The following is a 20,262-nucleotide window of genomic DNA, read 5'->3' as shown; positions in this document are numbered from 1 at the left end:
GCTTTACATTGGCCTTGGAGAGTGCGTGAAAGCTCAGCTTTCCATGGGACAAGCAGCAAGACAGGGAATAAGAGAAGATGCAGCCAGAGGCCATATACACAAGGCAACCTGATCACAAGTGTATCGGACTAACAAATGAAACATAAGCCTGTACACTGCTGGAGTTAATGTCATGACCATTGTGAATTCCATTCAGCCCCATGATTCTATTAATAATGAATGTGCTGAGGGATGAGCAACAGACTGCAAGGGCAACCTCCATCTTCCGATCTAATACCCACCAAAGCAAAATGCCTTTTTGATAGATGATCACATCTCCTGGCTTCTCCATCAGGCCTGACCCAGCACCTCTCACCTGTTGAATGCCATAGGTCCATCCTTGTTTTATTCTGTCTTTTGCCCAGACATTGTGTGCATTTTCTGCAAGCTTATCCACTAAAATTTCTTGAGGAGGTAACAGCTTCACATCAGACAAATCCAAAGGGGCTGGCTTATAGCCATTGGACATCATGTAGCTACAAGTAAATGCAAAATATATATTTTGAACAGAACTGTAAATCTCCCCCATTTCGGATTTTTGACCAATAGCACAGGGTCAGAATACTAGAAAGATAAGGCTACAGTCACAGGTTCTATGTGTTTCCAGATGGCTCAGTGGCAAAGAATCCACCTGCAATGCAGGAGACAAGGGTTCAGTCCCTGGGTCAGGAAGATCCCTTGCAGGAGGAAATGGCAACCCACTCCAGTATTCTTACCTGGAGAATCCTGGGGACAGAGGAACTTGGTGGGCTACAGTCCATGGTACCACAAAGAGTTGGACATGACTGAGCAGATGAGCATGCAAGCACAGGTTCTCCCCTTGGCAGAATGGATAGCTCGTTTGATTTCAAGTCTTTAGATGCAGCCCTTAATTGATCATCTATTTTTTGCCAATGTGTGTTACAGATCAGAGGTGAATAGTGGAGAAAATGGATGGTCTGTGCAAACCCATCCTTATTTCTCAGTGTGCAAACCATGGGCACACTCAGTATAATTCAGCATCACCCAAAGCTCCTTTGCCTCACTTCACAAACACAAAGGTTATGACACACGGGGCAAGGATGCGACCTTGAGCCAAATGATTTCTTATAAAGCAGCAGAATATGATTGCTCAGTTTTAGAAAACTAAACCTTCACTTTGAGAATTAAAAAAAATCATAGCATTAGAGAGTTTGTGAAATGACCATCATGGTTTGCTCTCCAGTCCAGGAATCACAGCCACAGTTGTCTGTAATTTGCTAGATAATGTGAGGATGGGAAAAGCTCAGCAGGAGCCCAGGGAGATGCATCATGTGAACGGAGAGAAGCAGGGTCCATGTGGAGTGACTCACAGGAGAGCAACTGACCCTAGTCATGTGAGAATGTGAGTTCAGAGGCACTCATGACCCCAAGCCACTGACCGCTCAGCTCAGGGCCAGAACCTGAACATGACGACTTGCAGACTGGTGCTACTCTACCCAAGAACCTCAGAGCAGTAGGAGATGCGAGGTCTACCGTAGCATGATGCTGCCCCTCATCCACCTTCCAGGGATGCCTGACCTTGGCAAGGTCGCCATGTGTTGATCACTGAGCCCGGCCACCCCTCTAGCTGCTGCCTCTCAAACGTGTGGCTCTTGGCCCCAGGAGCTGCCTCTGAGAGTGGAGCTTGGCAGCCTGGGGTTTCACAGGGAGGAAGGGGAAGATAAGCATTTGATTAGAGCTGGCAATGCCTTGGCTCTTAAGTCATGACAACACCTGGGTGTGAATGTGTGTACCCCCAAGGCTGGCACATGTGTGAGTGAGCAAGCGAGCCAGGGGATGTGCCAGCAAGCCCATATCTGAGAGTGTGAGAACACATGACGAGTGAATGTATGGATGAGAGGGAGAGAAGGACATATGCAGATTTAGGGGCCAAATTAAATCTTGGCAGAGAGGCCCATTTCTACAAGATTTACAAGGCTGGCCCAATGCCAGAGGAGTGAATCTTTGCTGTGGCTACCGACCATATTCAAGTTCTTGTGCCAATTGCTATTCTTATAAACTGTGACAGCTTATCCTTCTGAGTGCTGCATCTTCTGGCTCAAAACTAACATAGTAGATAGTAGTGTGGGTCCAGGCAGGAGGAGTAAAAAGAGAGGAAGCCTGGAAACCCTGTACTTCAGCCGGTTTGAGTGCAGTCTAGGCACCCGGAAGAACTGCCTGACCTGGTGCTGGAAGTATCTGGGGTGGTTCCCTGCCTCTGTGTGTGGACCTCCTGTCTTCCCAGTTTAAACATTAAGACTGAAGCATTAAAGTTGCCAACCATTAAAAGATCACCTACTTTTTGGGCAATTTGACCTTCTTGAGATCGTCCTCAGCAGCTGGGTTAACATGAGCAATGTGGCACCCCAGGGCCAGGAGAGTTCTGTGATGTAGTGGACAGAGAAAACAAAGGTCAACAGCAAGGGAGAGGACAGAGAGAGCCCCTACCTCTATCAGAAGTGATAAAAACAGACTATATTCATTCATTTAGACCAGAGGTTGCCGAACTTTTTCTTACAGTTGAAATAGGAAATGTTGTAGGCTTTGCAGTCCTTGGGTCTGTTATAATTACTCACCTCTGCCACTGCAGAGGGCAAACACTCATAGACAATATGCAAGACAGTATGAAGAGTCTGCCTTTGTCACAATAAACATTTTTTTAATAACCAAAATAGGTGGCTGGTTAGATAAGTTTGTGGATCTTAGTTTGCCAACTCCTGAATGCATAGCATAAGAATGCAACAAAAAGTTTGTTCATTCTGGGAGACCTTTCCTAGTTTATGAATCTTGCATCAGGATTGTATCCTGATTCTCTGATTCTAGAGGACAGATGGGACCCTAATAGCAAACCCAGAAGTCAGCAAGCATTTCTTGGGTGCTCCCTGCACACAGTGCTTTGAGCTGTGCTGGACGCCATGAGGTACCAAAGCCCCATCCTTGAGGAGGGTCGCTGTGATGGAAGACATTGCATATGGGTTCCTGTGAGACAAGGCATCACTATGCCAGCAAACCTGAAGTTAAAAAGTTCTGTACTGACAAGGAGCAAAAAGAGAAATACTAGGCAGAGAGCACAGGTAACAAGTACAAAGGGATTCAAGAAGGGAGACATAAACTTGGAATAAAAAAATAATGAAGACCTGAATCAATGTTGGAACTGCGGGTGGGATCACAGAGAAGCTAAAAGTTATTTTTAAGTTGAATGTTAGTTAATTAAACTATGCTTTCCCATTGATTTTTAGAAATGATGTATCCTTGTTTTTTAATGTTCACTATCTCATTTAACCATTACAACAATTATGAAGAGACAAGAACTATTACTATCCTTACTTCCTAGATGAGAGAACAGAGACTTAGGTTAAGTTGTCCAGTTTCAATATGACCTAGAATCTACTATATATCTTATCTTCGTTTCTTAATGATACATGAACTAAAAGAGGCAATTCCCCTGGAGAAGGAAAAGGCGGCCCACTCCAGTATTCTTGCCTGGGAAATCCCATGGACAGAGGAGCGTGGTGGGCTATGGTCCATGGGATCCCAGAGTTGGACATGACTTAGCAACTAAACAACGAATGAGACAATCAGTCTTTTGCAAGTTTCTCTTCCTTTTTTCTGCCTACATTTTCCTTGTCCCTGGCATATAGCGAATGGTCTCTAAAGAACTATATATGCTAAATAACAACAGTGGATGTATTATTCACTATGCTAAACCCTTTTGTGGCATGAATAATCCCCATTCCTGCTAATTTGTCAGACTGCATCATGTTTTCGAGACAAGAGACAACAGGTTTGTGGTTTAGTTATAAGGCATTAAATCATCTACTCACTGTTTAATCCAAATTCAATTAAGCACTCACTTTAGGGTTTCAGTTGACATTTGTAGGTTATAATTCTTCTCAGTTTCGGGCAGCTTTGAAAACTCGACAAGGCAGGGGTGCTGTCTCTTATTGTCATCCCGCATCTAGGGGACAACATAAGAAAGAATATGATTTTAAGTTTTCACAACCAGCACTGCCTGGGGAAACAGAAAAGGACACACTCTGAAACACGGCCCAGGCGATCTGCATCAGGCAGAGCAACGACAGCTATTTGCTGATTGATAGACAAATAGACGGTCTTCTCTCTAGTGAGTGACACATGCAGTCCCCAGGCTGCTGGTGGCTTGTGTTCTGGGCACTGCTTCCAGCCAAGTGTTTGCCTTCAGAACATACTTTCCCTGAGAAGCAATTTTATTCGTGGTCCTGCCTGCCCCAAATTCATAGAACCCTGGTGCGTCTGCAGGGTAGCATTCTGCAGAACATAAAGGACTACAGACTCTGGACCAGCACTGTCTGATGGAGACACAGAATCAGCCACCAACGGGAACTACGTTTGCAATTTCAAATTTCCTAGTAACCACATAAGAAAACCAAAACAACAATGACAGAAATCCCCCCAAAACCAAACCAAAACAAAAAAAGAACCCAAACCAAACCAAACAAAAAAACCCCAAAGAGCAAAAGCTAAAACCAGGTGAAATGAATTTTAATAATGTGTTTTACTTAACCCAAACCCTCAAAACGTTACCATTTTAACAAATAGTTAAGAAATTATTTCTGAGCCATTTTATATTGGCTTTTCATAGAAAGTCTTAAAAAGCCACCATGTACTTTCTATTTACAGCACATGTCAATTCAGGCTAGTTACATTTTAAGTGCTTAGTAGCCACATGTGGCCCACAGCTATTGAACAGTGCAGATCCAGACAGTAACTCACGCATTCATTTGTTCGTTTATTTCACAAACACTTGCTGAATGTCTGCTAGGTGGTGAGCTGTGGGCTAGACCTTAGGAGTTCAATGGTGAGCTGGGACAGGACACAGTCTTATGAGCAGTAATACAATCATCAAAGAAGTAAGTGTTTAATTGCAACCGTGATTCATTCTCAAAGGAGAAATCTGTGGCATTACAACAGCATATAGCAGAGAGGGGGTCACATATAAAGAGAATATTTATGAGCTGTAGCAATATATAAGTGCTGGGGTATGGGGACCCTTTCAGTAACTAAGCTGGATGGGACATAATTTGAGAGTGTCAGGATCATAGGAAGCTTTAGAATCATGGATCCTTCTGCCTTCAGACATGACCTTACACAAATCACAGAAGAAAGTCCATTTACATCCTCTTTGAATAAAGTTCTCTAGTGAAAGAGATTTCTTAACCTCTGAGTGTCCATGAATCTTAGTGATACATCTGAAAACCACAATAAACAAATTCTGATTCACAACAGTGAATCAGCCTCTCTTCACCAGCCATGCAGAGAGGACAGCTTTTTCTGAAGAAAAATAAGATGTGAGGGAGCTCAAGGAGATGAGGGATGACCACACTTGATATTCCCTGAAGAAAACACCCAGCATTTGGGAGTAAGGAGGAGACTGACCCCTGGGTCGGCCTGTGCAGAGCTGGTCTCCCTGGCACACCTAACCATAGTTCAGCAAACTTCTGAGCAAGGCTGCTGGACACAGTGAGAGCTGGATGGGACTCAGTAAGAAGTAGGTTTGGGCTCGTGAGGTTTTTGTTTTTTATCATTTGAGTCTTTGAAGAATTCTTCCAGGTAAAAGGCAACCCCCCACCCCCCGCCTCCACTTTAGCCAGGCCACTCAAACACATACCTTGCCAAAAGTCCAGCCAAGCTCTATTTTATTCATTCCCCAAAGCTCGTGGATGTTTTCAGCCAGCCTGTCTCTGATTTTCTCTAGATGAGGTGGTAAAACCACCTAAAAGGAAACAACAAATGAGAAGTCAGAACTATGAGAATCAATTTTATTAAGATCGTATCATTAAATCTAGGCAGATCAGATACTCCAGTTGAATTCACTACATGTCACTAAAGGAAATTAACCCTGAATATTCATTGCAAGGACTGATGCTGAAGCTGAAGTTCCAATACTTTGGCCACTTGATGCGAAGAGCCAACTGATTGGAAAAGACCTGGGAAAGATTGAGGGCAAGAGAAGAAGGGGATGACAGAGGATGAGATGGTTGGATGGCATCCTCAACTCAGCAGACATGAGTTTGAGCAGAGACTGAGAGATGGTGAAGGTCAGGGAAGCCTGGTGTGCTGCAGTTCATGGGGTCACAGAGTTGGATACAACTTAGCAACTGAACAACAACATGTCAGTCAAGAGGGGCTGTTTTTATAGACTCCTTCCTCTCTTGGCTTCCTCTGGACCATCTCTCCGTTTCCATCTCTCCCTACGCTCTCTTCTGGAGAGATCTCATCCATCTGCAGGTGGTCACACCTGACCATCCAGCCTCCATCCATGGTCTGTCTTGCAGTTCAGATATACTATTCCAACTGCCTGCAGGATTTTCCCACCAAAGTGAACTCAGTATGTTACTCAAAGGAGAATTCATTATTTTTCCTTAAATTTTTTTTCTTATTTTTAGCTTCTCTCTTTTGTTGAATGAATGTGTCCACAAATGTCTTAAACCTGAAAGTCATCTTAGTGTCTTTTGTCTTGGCATTATACTCCCACTTTCACTGCACCACCACCCCCCCCCCCGCCCGCAACCACACCTAATCAGTCACAAAATCCAACATGCTTATTTCCTAAACATCTTTCTGAAGGTTCCTCTTCTTCACATCACTCAACCTTGTTATTTTCTACCTGGACCATTACAAGACCATTCACAATTGGTCTCCCCATCTCCCACCAATGTGGCCAGAGTGATGAGCTGACAATAATACAACTGCATCAAAACACTCTCCTCTTGAGCGTCCCCAAGTGCCCCTCGACGAAGACACAGGAATTAACCAAGAATACAGCGCCATTCTCCAGTCCTCTCATCACAGTCCTCCCAAACACATCCTTTCCAAACCTCCCGAAATTTCCCCAAAGGCCACACTGTCTCACAGTTCTGTGCCCTGAAATATGCAACCTTTATTCTTATTAATACTCCCTGTAATACATATAATATGTATACTCTCCCTGCCCCCATGCCATATGACAAATGACAAAGCCTCTCTCCTTGGCCCAATCTCTAAATGGGTGCTTCTGAGCTATTCTTTTCTAGGCTCAATCCTTGGGCCTTGTCTTCAGGATTCCAGTTTTAGCAAGAATCTTGCTAATTCAGTTTACTGACAACCCATACCCTTGATATCTGATCATCCACCATGTCTGATCAAATTTATTCACCCCCAATCCTCCCCTAGGTGATATCAGATCACTCAGACCTGCCTTCAGTGAGAATTGTTAGGTCAGTTTAGTAAGAATCCATCCCAACCCCAATGTTCCGCTTACTACTTTTGCATCACTGACATGCCCACCCCCACTCCCACCCTGTCCCTTGGCTGTAAATCTTCACTTGTCTGTATTGTATTCAGAACTGACCCCAGCTCTATAATAGAGTTCCCTTTCCTCTATTGCGAGAGTTTCTATGTAAGATCTGTTTTTATCTCTTTAACTGATGCCCAGCTCTTGTTTTAATACAAGTTCAGTTCAGTTTAGTTGCTCAGTTGTGTCTGACTCTTTGCAGTCCCATGGACTGCAGCACGCCAGGCCTCCCTGTCCATCACCGGCTCCCAGAGTTTACCCAAACACATGTCCATTGAGTCGGTGATGCCATCCAACTATCTCATCCTCTGTCGTCCCCTTTTCCTCCTGCCTTCAATCTTTCCCAGCATCAGGGTCTTTTCAAATGAGTCAGCTCTTCACATCAGTTGGCCAAAGGATTGGAGTTTCAGCTTTAGCATTAGTCCTTCCAATGAATATTCAGGACTGATCTCCTTTAGGATGGATTGGTTGGATCTTCTTGCAGTCCAAGGGACTCTCAAGAGTCTTCTCCAACACCACAGTTCAAAAGCATCAATTCTTCAGTGCTCAGCTTTCTTACTAGACCAACTCTCACATCCATACATGACTACTGGAAAAACCATAGCTTTGACTAGATGGACCTTGGTTGGCAAAGTAATGTCTCTTTTTAATATGCTATCTAGGTTGGTCATAACTTTTCTTCCAAGGAGCAAGTGTCTTTTAGTTTCATGGCTTCAGTCACCATCTGCAGTGATTTTGAAGCCCCCAAAATGAAGTCTGACACTGTTTCCCCATCTATTTCCCATAAAGTGATGGCACCAGATGCCATGATATTAGTTTTTTGAATGTTGAGTTTTAACCCAACTTTTCCACTCTCCTCTTTCACTTTCATCAAGAGGCTCTTTAGTTCTTCTTCACTTTCTGCCATAAAGGTGGTGTCATCTGCGTATCTGAGGTGATTGATATTTCTCCTGGCAATCTTGATTCCACCTTGTTCTTCATCTAGCCCAGCATTCTTCATGATGTACTCTGCATGTAAGTTAAATAAGCAGGGTGACAATATACAGCCTTGACATACTCCTTTTCCTATTTGGAACCAGTCTGTTGTTCCATGTCCAGTTCTAACTGTTGCTTCCTGACTTGCATACAGATTTCTCAAGAGGCAGGTTAGGTGGTCTGGTATTCCCATCTCTTTTAGAATTTTTCACAGTTTGTTGTGATCCACACAGTCAAAGGCTTTGGCATAGTCAATAGAGCAGAAGTAGATGTTTTTCTGGAACTCTGTTGCTTTTTTGATGATCCAGCAGATGTTGGCAATTTGATCTCTGGTTCCTCTGCCTTTTTAAAATCCAGCTTGAACATCTGGAAGTTCATGGTTCATGTATTGTTGAAGCCTGTCTTGGGGAATTTTGAGCATTACTTTACTAGCCTGTGAGATGAGTGTAATTGTGTGGTAGTTTGAGCATTCTTTGGCATTGCAATGAAAACTGACCTTTTTCAGTCCTGTGGCCACTGCTGAGTTTTCCACATTTGTTGGCATATTGAGTGCAGCACTTTCACAGCATCATCTTTTAAGATTTGAAATAGCTCAACTGGAATTTCATCACGTCCACTAGCTTTGTTCGTAGTGATGCTTCATAAGGCCCACTTGACTTTGCATTCTAGGATGTCTGGCTCTAGGTGAGTGATTATACCATTCTGATTATCTGGGTCATGAAGATCTTTTTTGTACAGTTCTGTGTATTCTTGCCACCCCTTCTTGATCTCTTCTGCTTCTGTTAGGTCCATACCATTTCTGTCCTTTATCGAGCCCATCTTTGCATGAAATATTCCCTTGGTATCTCTAATTTTCTTGAAGAGATCTCTAGTCTTTCCCATTCTATTGTTTTGCTCTATTTCTTTGCACTGATCAACGAGGAAGGCTTTCTTATCTTTCCTTGCTATTCTTTGGAACTCTGCATTCAAATGAGTATATATTTCCTTTTCACCTTTGCCTTTCACTTCTCTTCTTTTCACAGCTATTTGTAAGGTTAATAGAGTTTTGCCAAGAGAACTCACTGGTCATAGCAAACACCCTCTTCCAACAACACAAGAGAAGACTCTACACGTGGATATCACCAGATGGTCAATACCGAAATCAGAGTGATTATATTCTTTGCAACCAAAAATGGAGAAACTCTATACAGTCATCAAAAAGAAGACCAGAAGCTGACTGTGGCTCAGATCACGAATGCCTTTTTGGCAAATTCAGACTAAAACTGAAGAAAGTAGGGAAAACCACTAGACCATTCAGGTATGACCTAAATCAAATCCCTTATGATTATACACTGGAAGTGAGAAATAGATTCAAGGGATTAGATCTGATAGACAGACTGCCTGAAGAACTATGGGTGGAGGTTCGTGACACTCTACAGGAGGGAGCAATCAAGACCATCCCCAGGAAAAAGAAATGCAAAAAGGCAAAATAATTATCTGAGGAGGCCTTACAAACAGCTGTGAAAAGAAGAGAAGTTAAAGGTTTTAATACAAAGTCCCCCAATGTTTATCCTTCTGTTGTTAGCTCAGTGTCAGTGTATTCCCCCGGACCTTCAGGGACAGTTTCTCTATGTTTTCCCAGCACTTTGCTCCTCTCTTCACAGAGGTCACAAACTGGGGACTCAAGTTCTCTTTTCTCCCCCTTATTTTCTCGAATTGACTACGACTACAGTAACAACAATAAACAATTGCCGTTTTCATTTATTAGTTGGTAGTTCATAAGAAGTGCGAGAGTTCATATAAAAATTCAGATTTCTAATATCTCCTGACCAGTTGGAAGACTCTAACTCTAGCCTGACACTTTTACTTGGCTATTGTAAGCTAGGGCTAAGAAATCGCCACCTGCTTTAGAGGGCCTGCACCCTTGGCCTGCTTCCCTTCTGTGTCACCTCCCTGGCTCCAGTATAATGATTATTAGTGTTTCCATTATTTACAAAAATCCCAATTAAGTTTGAGGAGGGGAGCTCATGGAGAATTTTTTTTTTTTTTTTTTTTTAGAAAAAGTATACCAAGTCAGTGATATACAAGGAGACTACAGAGAAAAGTAGCAATAAAATATTTAAGCTGTGTATAAAAGGCACTATTTGACTTTCGACTAAAGACAGTCTTTTAAAAACTGGCTTATTATTGAAAAGCCAAAGTTAAGTGGCATGATGTTTTGATAAGGAGCAAAACTGGGAAAACTATTAGCAAACAAATGACTACTGTATTTGGGTTTTACTGGTTAAATAAGATAATCTGTTTAAATTAAGTACTCCTTAGTCAATCACAGCCTGAAAGTCAGACTTTAAAAAAAAATTACACATGTGCTTTTTTTTTTTTTTTGCTTATTTCTTCAACTTGGTTGCAAATTCCCAGAGAATCTTGAGACATTTCTGCCTGTGTCTCACAGAGCCTGGTACAATGCCTGGTGTGTAGCAAGTGCTCAACTTGTTCATGGATTGCAGAATCCTTAGACTTCAATTGTCGCATACGGTGGAAATGTAAAGAATAATGGCTGTTCATATATCACGACAATGCTACAAAAGGTATGGTAAGAATGGTTCAATGGTGAAGAAGCAAGGAGGATTTAACCCTATTACATGATCTCCATGGGATGCCTGCTGTTGGCAGCCTGAACCTACCTGACTGGTATCTATGGGGCATGGGATGAAAGAGGCTTGGGAAAGGAACTGGGTGGTACCCAACAGATCTCGAATTCCTTCAGCATCACGTTTATACTCTTTGACAGGCTCCAATCTCATCTTTTCCTTCGGAAGCAAGGCTTCATAGCAAGGGGCATAGCCAGAGGGAGGCAGGAACTTAAATTCTCCATGACGTCCACCCAGCAGGAAACGTACTCTGTGTTATTTGGAGAAACCAGGAAGAGAGAGGTTAAAAAAAAATAATATGCCAGCCCAAATAAGTGAAAATTAAAGATCAGCTTCCCCCATACAAATTACTTTTTTGGGAATTGAATGATGTCAGATCAATCCAAATTATTTTTTTGGGAAGTGAATGATGTCAGATTCATCACAGTAAACACCCTAAAGTACACATCATAGTAAACACCCTAAATTGGAGATAGAGCCAAGTATCAGTTCAGACTGCTCACAATTCTCAATTGACCATGTCAGCTAAGTTCTTAAAAATGAAGATACAGTAAAACTACTAGATTTTTTTCTTTTTCTTAATTGGAGTATAACTGCTTTACAATGGTGTGCAGTGAATCAGCTTTATATATATATATATATCCCCTTTCTCTTGGGCCTCCCTCCCACCCACTCCTAACCCACCCCTCTAGGTCAACACAGAGCACTGAAAACAACCCAATCAAAAAATGGGTGGAAGATGTAAATGGACAGTTCTTCAAAGAAGACATGTAGATGGCCAAGAGGCACAAGAAAATATGCTCAACATCTCCAGTTATTAGAGAAATACAAATCAAAACTACAATGAGGTATCACCTCACACTCATCAAAATAGCCATCATCAAAAAAGTCTACAAACAATAAATACTGGAGAGGGTGTGGAGAAAAGGGAACCCTCCCACACTGTTGGTGGGAATGTAAATTGATACAGCCACTATGGAGAACAGTATGGAGGCACTTAAAAAAGTAAAAATAGAGGTATCATATGACCCAGTAATCCCACTCCTGGGCGTATATACCTTGAGAAAACCATTTGTAAAGTAAAATAAAGTAAAATAAAAAAAATAAAACAAAAAAATAAAATAAAATAATAGATTAACCCCCCCCCAAAAAAAAAGACATACACTCAGTGTTCATTGCAGCACTGTTTACAATAGCCAAGACACAGAAGCAACCTAAAGGCCTATTGACAGATAAATGGATAAAGAGGATATGGTACTTATATACAATGGAATATTACTCAGCCATAAAAAGGAATGCAACTGTGTCATTTGTAGAGATGTGGATGGACCTAGAATCTGTCATACAGAGTGAAGTAAGTCAGAAAGAAAAAAAAATTATATATTAAAATCACTAGACTTTAAAATATCAAGTTCATCCTTACCCTAGTTGGAGAATAATTACTATAGATATCATTAATATAGATATTATTACTATAGTTTGAAAAGAGTAACAGTGATAATGCCAGATTCTGAAAAGATCGCATTGAAACAACAGCATGAGAACTTCAAGTCTTTTTAGTTGAGAGAGATTACTCACACAACAACAAAAGAAAACATGCTATAAATATTTGGGGAAAATAGGAAATTCCTAGTTGACGGTGCAAAAAGATCAAGTAACAGGAGAATGTTAAACAGAAATGGTAAACATGGCAGGAGACGTTAATAGAAAAGATACACTGAAGAGGCTGCAGTTCCCAAAGTAGCCATATGAGGGAGACTGTGAGAAAGTATCAGCAGGTGGTTACAGCCATGGGGGGCCAAATGGGCATCCAGTTTGCTCACTAGGGTCCTAGAGCCTTCTAGGGGCACCACTGCCTTGCTGGCATCCAGGCCTAATGCCCTGGCCCACTCCAGCAGTGCCTACAGGGACCTCCCAAAGAAGAAGGAAGAATCCTTGTGGGGCCACAGTCACGGCTGGCACTGATTACCAACAAACTGAACTCTTTAAAATATTTTAATTTTGCATTCTGGCTACTATCAGCCCCATATATATTGTTAGGTTAGGGTTAGCACACAAAGTTCCTCTGCAAGAAGAGAGTGAAAGTGAAACATTTCAACATGATACTTTATAGGTTTTTAGGGTTGAGACTAGATATACAGCTTTTGCAAGTCATCTGTAACCATATTAAACTGATGAGAAAATATGTAACGTTAAGTAATTAAGACATGACAAGATACACAGTCCTGCAGGATCACCAATAATCTTACACAGGAAAAGCCCATCCACATACATAGCAGCTACACGTATTCACTCCCTCCTGCTTCCCCTCAGCAAAACCAACTATATTTACCAAACCCACATGAACTGCACTGCTCTCTGCACTGTGGACCCAGCAATAAAAAGAGAATACCCTGCCCCTCGTGTCACAGAGCAGGCATCCAAAGAGGCAAACAGTCATAACAACTGATTGGGAGACATTTGATGAGGGAATAAAGAGGGAGACTGAAACAACTCAGGGAAGGAGGGGGTGCTAGACTGGGGTCTAGAAAGACTTCTGTGAGGGGGAGATATTTCTGTTAACTCTAAAGGAAAAGGAGAAGCCAGTGGGTTCAGAATCTGGAGGAAGAGCATTCTGGGTGAAAGGAACAACATGTGCAAAGGCCCTGAGGCAGGGAAGATGTGGGTGGAGGGCGGTGTGAGTGAGAACATGGCGAGCCCCAGGGGTGAGAGACTAGGTGGTGGGGGGCAGGGCTAAATCAGGCAGGGTCTGTTTCTTCCAGGTGAGGCGCTTCTGGGGGATTTAAGAAGAAGAAACACAGAACTGTTTTCACTGTTTTATGTAGACAGGTCTGGGACCAATTAGGAGGCACCTGACATCAATTTAGTCCCAGTGAGAGATGAGGGTGGGTTGGAACAAGATGATGAAGACCAAGCTGGAAAGCAGTGGTTACATTCTAATTTTGTTTTGGAATTTGGCTTGTTAGGAATTGGTGATGGAGTAGGGCTGTGTGTGTGGCAGGATATGTGGGAACGTTATGATCTAGCAAAGCTCTCACAGCAATACTCTCCACTAGGTCTCACTTCCTTTAACTGGAATATTCTAGTAGGGGGAAGCCTTGCAGCAGAGTCTCAGCGTTGGCTGAGTAACTGTGATTATGAGCAGCTAATGGTAAAACTTTCACAGAAGGTGAAGAAGAACTAAAAAGCCTCTTGATGAAAGTGAAAGAGGAGAGTGAAAAAGTTGGCTTAAAGCTCAACATTCAGAAAACGAAGATCATGGTATCCGGTCCCATCACTTCATGGGAAATAGATGGGGAAACAGTGGAAACAGTGTCAGACTTTATTTTGGGGGGCTCCAAAATCACTGCAGATGGTGACTGCAGCCATGAAATTAAAAGATACTTACTCCTTGGAAGAAAAGTTATGACCAACCTAGATCACATATTCAAAAGCAGAGACATTACTTTGCCAAATAAGGTCCATCTAATCAAGGCTATGGTTTTTCCTGTAGTCATGTATGGATGTGAGAGTTGGACTGTGAAGAAGGCTGAGCGCCGAAGAATTGATGTTTTTGGACTGTGGTGTTGGAGAAGACTCTTGAGAGTCCTTTGGACTGCAAGGAGATCCAACCAGTCCATTCTGAAGGAGATCAGCACTGGGATTTCTTTGGAAGGAATGATGCTAAAGCCAAAACTTCAGTACTTTGGCCACCTCATGCGAAGAATTGACTCATTGGAAAAGACTTTGATGCTGGGAGGGATTGGGGGCAGGAGGAGAAGGGGACGACAGAGGATGAGATGGCTGGATGGCATCGCTGACTTGATGGACGTGAGTCTGAATGAACTCCGTGAGTTGGTGATGAACAGGGAGGCCTGGCGTGCTGCGATTCATGGGGTCGCAAAGAGTCGGACAGGACTGAGCGACTGAACTGAAGTGAATGGTAAAACTGGAAAATAAAAGTCTCTCCAAGTAAAAGACATTAAGTTTCTTCCCCCGCTTCCCAACATAAACAAATTCTTTATTCAAACAGCATTTTATAAAATGCTGTTTTAAAATTAATTACAGAAATCATATGAAGCCTCCCACTTTCCCATTTTAAAGTACTAAACAACAATAATAGAGAATTAGAACCACAATTATTCCCTGTGAGTGTTCCTACATTAACTGTTATATAACAGGACACGATCTATGTGTATTAAGAATATGAACAATGATATTGGAACAAAATTGAGTCATTAGCCTGCAATGTTACTAATTTAGTAAATCTTCAGGAAATAACAATTAGGCCTTAATATTTGTGAACTTTCCAAAATTCAGTTGTAACAGAACAGACTGGGTTACAGACATGCTGGAACATGCTGGAACTATGGGACAAAACTAAATCATTTTGAGCAAAGAATTTGTGTGGGAAGTTTTCTGCTTTTCCCTTCTCACTGACATTCTTTCAGCGAAGAGCTGAACACCCAAGAGGAGCTTGTACAACTGGTGTATTTCTTGTTACTCACTAGTGTATGGATTCTAAGACCAGCTAAATGATCTGTTACCAGGATGTCTAGATGGACTTAATTATTCATAAGCCCTATTGCCAGTTATGTATAGTTTTAACATTTCTCTTATGCTTTAAAATCTGCTATTGTCCTCTGGATAGAGAACAAATCAAGAAAGGTAGAAATCCGTGTAGCACTTAGGGAGAACAATGCTGTTTTTATATTCAGTTATTAAAAGGAGAATGATAATTTGGTTATAAATTTTAATCTTATCGCCTCGAATGGCCACAAAGATAGTAAAATAAAAAATTAACATGTTTACTGCTTACTGAAGCATTCATCTTCCAGTGCCATTATGCTGTGCTTCGGTGGGTAGAAAGAAGGGTTCTGGGTGGCTTCCCAAGCCCTGTCAGACGGGAGCCCTGCTCCCCAGCAGGCAGGACTGGACAGGAGCCGGTGCGGGCACAATGCCATCTGGGCTCCTCCCCTCGCTGCCCAGAGTCTGCGGGAAGGGCTCCCTCCGACAAACCACCACAAAGGCCGGTGTTCCTCATAAACCCTCTCCCGGAGACCCCAGCAACCAGGTCAAAGGGAATAATCAGGGATAAAATCCAAGTGTAAAGGGAACAACCAAAAGCAAGAAAGAAGGTACCTGAAACCCAATTTAATGATGGGAGGGTATTAAAATGGGATCCCCCTTTGTCTCTGGTTTAGCAGAGGTCCCGGATGCAAATAATTCAGAGGATGCCAATGTCTTCTCATCCTGAAGTGACGTGCTGGACCAACTAAGAGGATCCATGAAAAAACTGTGAAATCAGTGCAGCTTTAGCCTACCCCTTACCTCCACACTGATAAGAAAGGTAAAGAATTCATTTGGAGAAAGTTGTCAGGAAGAAGGGGATGGGAGTCCTTTCCCATCTGGAGTCAAATGAGGGCTTTAAAGAACTACTCAGAAGCTTGTGAGTGTTCCTGGAATATAGCAAGGGACATGTTTGCCTAGTGATGGTGCAGAGCAGAGGGACAGATGAGCCAGCTGCTAGCCATCAGAAAGGAATCCTGCCTGGAAAGGCAAATCACTAAGTCGAGATCAGAAACTCAGGGCTTGGGGGAGGCAGGAGGCCCACACAGCTGGAGGGGGAGGGGGAACAGAGGAGGCTTGGGTTCAGCCAGAAGGGAGCAGCCAGCACAGGTGGGGAAGCCAAGTCAAGAGATTTGAAGTTGGATGCTCCCAGCCTGGGGCTCTCCAAGAAACCTACCGAAGAGCCTCAGGAGAGAAAGATGCCACAATTATGTAGCAGCTACAAAAAGGCTGATGTCACAAGGCAGCTGAACCAACTCCATGGAATGTGCTCACCCTTCAATTATCTTGAGTCTGGGCTGGACCCTAGGCCCTGGAGGGGCCTGAGACAGGAGCTGGTGGCTGAAGAGAAGCCTCACTTCAAACTGCAGGGGGAGTAGGGGAGGGCTCAAACGATAACTGGATACAAATCTGGAGTTTTTATACTTTTCAAAAGATGGAATTTTTAAGTATTGGCAAGATGGTTCCTGGTCTTAAAAGGAGTAATAAGGGCTACAGAACCTGCCCAAGAACTTATCCAGGAGTCCAGAGAAAGGATTTAAAGGCGTGGAGAGAGAGACAACAGTTATACCTATCTAGTCTACTTTTTCTAATAAATCTGTTATCTGGCACTTACTGTTAATCTTTTAAATCCTTTGGCCTCATTCATCAATGAGAAATTTTCAATTAGAATATAAACCTCTCTTCTCTTGGTGTATTCTTCCTTGCTCCTTGGGTTCCACTGAATCTCTTAGTATCACAAAAAATATTAAATTGAAAATAAAAGGTAATTTAAGAGGTCATTAAACTTAGTTCTTCATCCTCTGATTTTTCTTTACATTAATAGATTTTAAAAATCAATTTCATTCATCAATTTAATCTCTTCCACTAAAGCACTTGTATCATCTTCTAGGGTTCTTCCTATAACTCAGACACACCATCAGCTCTCCAAGGTTTTTTTCTTCCTAAAGTGATTACGATAAGGGAAGCTTCCTTAGATTTCTCTACTTTAAAGATGAGCAATAGATTCAGTAATAGTCACCTGGGAGTAGTGAAGTTTGAGGATGCATAGAGGAATTTTTTATTTACTAGGCTAATTTTATAAACAGAGAAAATGACATTGAAAAAATCCCCACTAGCATTTGCAATTTCATCTTTTAAGATTTGTGCATTTTTACTTACCAATTTGCAGAAGAGATGAGAAAACCTAACATAAATCCCTAAGTTTGAAAGACTGACCCATGAATAAAAAATAGAGTAAAAATCAAGACAAACCTTTGCCATACTCAAAAAAGATGACTAAGTTTCCTTATTCATACTGTACTAGCAAACTGTGAAATCATTTTAGTCTTACTAGATGTCTCATTATTCTTATTGATTCCCTCCGAGAAGTTGGGACAGTGTCCCAAAGAAGAAAAGGATACAGGCTGTGGTTAGCTGCAGAAAGAAATAGCAAGCTTTGTTGACCTGAATTCAACTCATAAGTCATGATTCCTAATTGCATCTTTAATCCACATTGCTAAGACAGGAGAACAATTTGAGTTATGTACATTTCCACAGTCATATTTCTTTCTGGCCAGTGTTTGATGAAAGCCCAGGGCAATTCAGCCAGTGCTCATCATGTTCTTTGCAGAAGTATATTTATCTCAGCAATAATTTCCACAGCATTGACCACAACAAGCTGGAAATAGCTAAGCCATTGTTTACCTGAATTTTAGCCAAGGCTGGTGCAGAAAACAAACAGCAACCACAAATACCAACCATCTTTGGAGAGTGTTGTTTTTATAAATTAGAAAGGCTGGTAAAAGACTTACATACGAAGATTAAGTAGATCAATGGGGAATTTGGGATTCCCAGGTGGCGCCAGTGGTAAAGAACTCACCTGCCAATATAGGAGACTAAGAGACTTGGGTTCAATCCCTGGGTGAGGAAGATCCCCTGGAGAAGGGCATGGCAACCCACTCCAGTATTCTTGCCTGGAGAATCCCATGGACAGAGGAGCCTGGTGGGCTGTGGTCCATAGGGTCACGAAGAGTTGGATATGACTGAAGTGACTCAGCACACACGCAAGGGGAATTTAACCATAGCTATAAAATACACTCTACTACAGCAACTTAACGGATCACTTTCCTGCAAAACTAAGCACCCAAATCTCACTATATACTGTGGCTTTAGTGCAATGTTCTCTGTGTGGCACACACCATCACGCCATTTGGCAGGGTGAGATACCTTTTAATAAGAGCTTTCTGATATCTAAGTAATTCAACCTTTTGGGTGGGCTCCCAGGTACACAGGCTTCATCCCAAATTCTGTCCTAGAACAAATAGGGTTGTTACACTGAGGGTCTATTACACTCATAATACCCTCCACAAACAAACTAGTGTGAGAAGGAAACTAAGGAGGCACACTTATAATGGTTAGAAGAGAGCACATATTGATTTGTGAATTTTGTTAGTAATTACTCATACTGCTTTTGACTTCACTGTGGGTAGATCTAATTGAAAAAGATTTTTGCTCTCTGATGCCTCTGGCAGGGACATCCTGATCAGGTACTGTTAACAACATAGTTTGTAATTATGAAAATAATTGTGGGATCATAAATTCAAGACTACGACCTCAGTAAAGACCAATAAAGAGGAGGAAACGAGAGGAGTTAAATATGAGAATTCTGAGTTCTTGTATGATGGGAGAAAAATCTCTGTCTAGATAGGAATAACCTTGCATCTTGCTGAGAATGACATTATAAAACTATGCAAGTATTCTACTATGTTGGGTGAAAACACTAATTTCTTTTCAATTTTGTTATTAAACACATTTATTTTCAATAAGATACTTTAACTTGGAATTAGTATCTTGCTTTCTTTTTCTAGCTTTTTGCACAACTGAACCAAAGTAATATAGAGGGGAAGGGCTGCGTTTCAGTACCAAATGATATCTTACCAGTTGATGTGAAAGAGTAAGTACAGGTACGTTGATCCCATTTGCTCAAAAGTGAAAATAAACAAACTGGTGACTTCAACAGAGGACTGGCATTGACCGTGAGTAAAGACATCCTGTGACGGACTGGATGTATTTCAGTAAAATGTATTTCCCATGCATGCAACCTACTGTGATTCCACCTCTGCTCAGACCATGTCATGTTCTGAGAACCAAAGACAGGCATATGTCACAGGTGATATTTTCCCTGGTAGAAAGGAGACTTAAGAGACATCAAGTTCCTGAGTACCACTCTTCAGTTTACACTCCTTCGATTTCTGTAAGCAAGAAGTTCTTATGTTGAAGATGTTAACTTTTTAAGTCAATGTATCTGGACTCCCCTCTCTCAAATTCTCTCAGCAGTTATGCCTTCTAAATGGGTTAGATGTCTCATCACTCTTATCCTGGAACTTGGCTTCTCTTTCTCCTGTGCACGAGAAGGATGCATGTCCCACTGACCTAGTCACAAGATACTAGAAACATCTTCTCCCCCTATCTCTTTCAGCCCCCGATCTCTTTCCCTGCTAGCCATGATCTTTACCAAGAGAAAGTGAAAGTGAAGTTATGTCCGACTCTTTGCGACCCCATGGACTATAGCCTATCAGGTTTCTCTATCCATGGGATTTTCCAGGCAAGAATACTGGAGTGGGTTGCCATTTCCTTCTCCAGGAGATGTTCCCAACCCAGGGATTAAACCCAGGTCTCCTGCACTGTAGGCAGATGCTTTACCATCTGAGCCACCAGGAACTTTACCAAAAGAAGATTAAAAAAAAAAAAAAGATCCCAAACAACAAAAATGTACAT

At 42.0% G+C, this 20,262-nt stretch overlaps 1 protein-coding gene across 1 annotated transcript in view; it reads right to left on the bottom strand.

Moving 5' to 3' along the window:
- Window positions 1-20,262, bottom strand: part of RYR3 (ryanodine receptor 3) — a 573,948-nt gene that overhangs the window by 216,130 nt on the left and 337,556 nt on the right. Inside the window, exons 20-24 of the mRNA XM_040227012.1 lie at window positions 10,990-11,206; window positions 5,687-5,791; window positions 3,894-3,997; window positions 2,339-2,422; window positions 356-515 (exon numbers count right to left, since the gene is read on the bottom strand). Of these exons, the coding sequence (XP_040082946.1) occupies window positions 356-515; window positions 2,339-2,422; window positions 3,894-3,997; window positions 5,687-5,791; window positions 10,990-11,206 (670 nt within the window). The remainder of the gene's footprint in view (window positions 1-355; window positions 516-2,338; window positions 2,423-3,893; window positions 3,998-5,686; window positions 5,792-10,989; window positions 11,207-20,262) is intronic.

This window comes from Oryx dammah, unplaced genomic scaffold, assembly GCF_014754425.2.
Source record: "Oryx dammah isolate SB20612 unplaced genomic scaffold, SCBI_Odam_1.1 HiC_scaffold_26, whole genome shotgun sequence".
Lineage (NCBI taxonomy): Eukaryota > Metazoa > Chordata > Mammalia > Artiodactyla > Bovidae > Oryx > Oryx dammah.
This window is presented reverse-complemented; position numbering and strand designations above follow the sequence as displayed.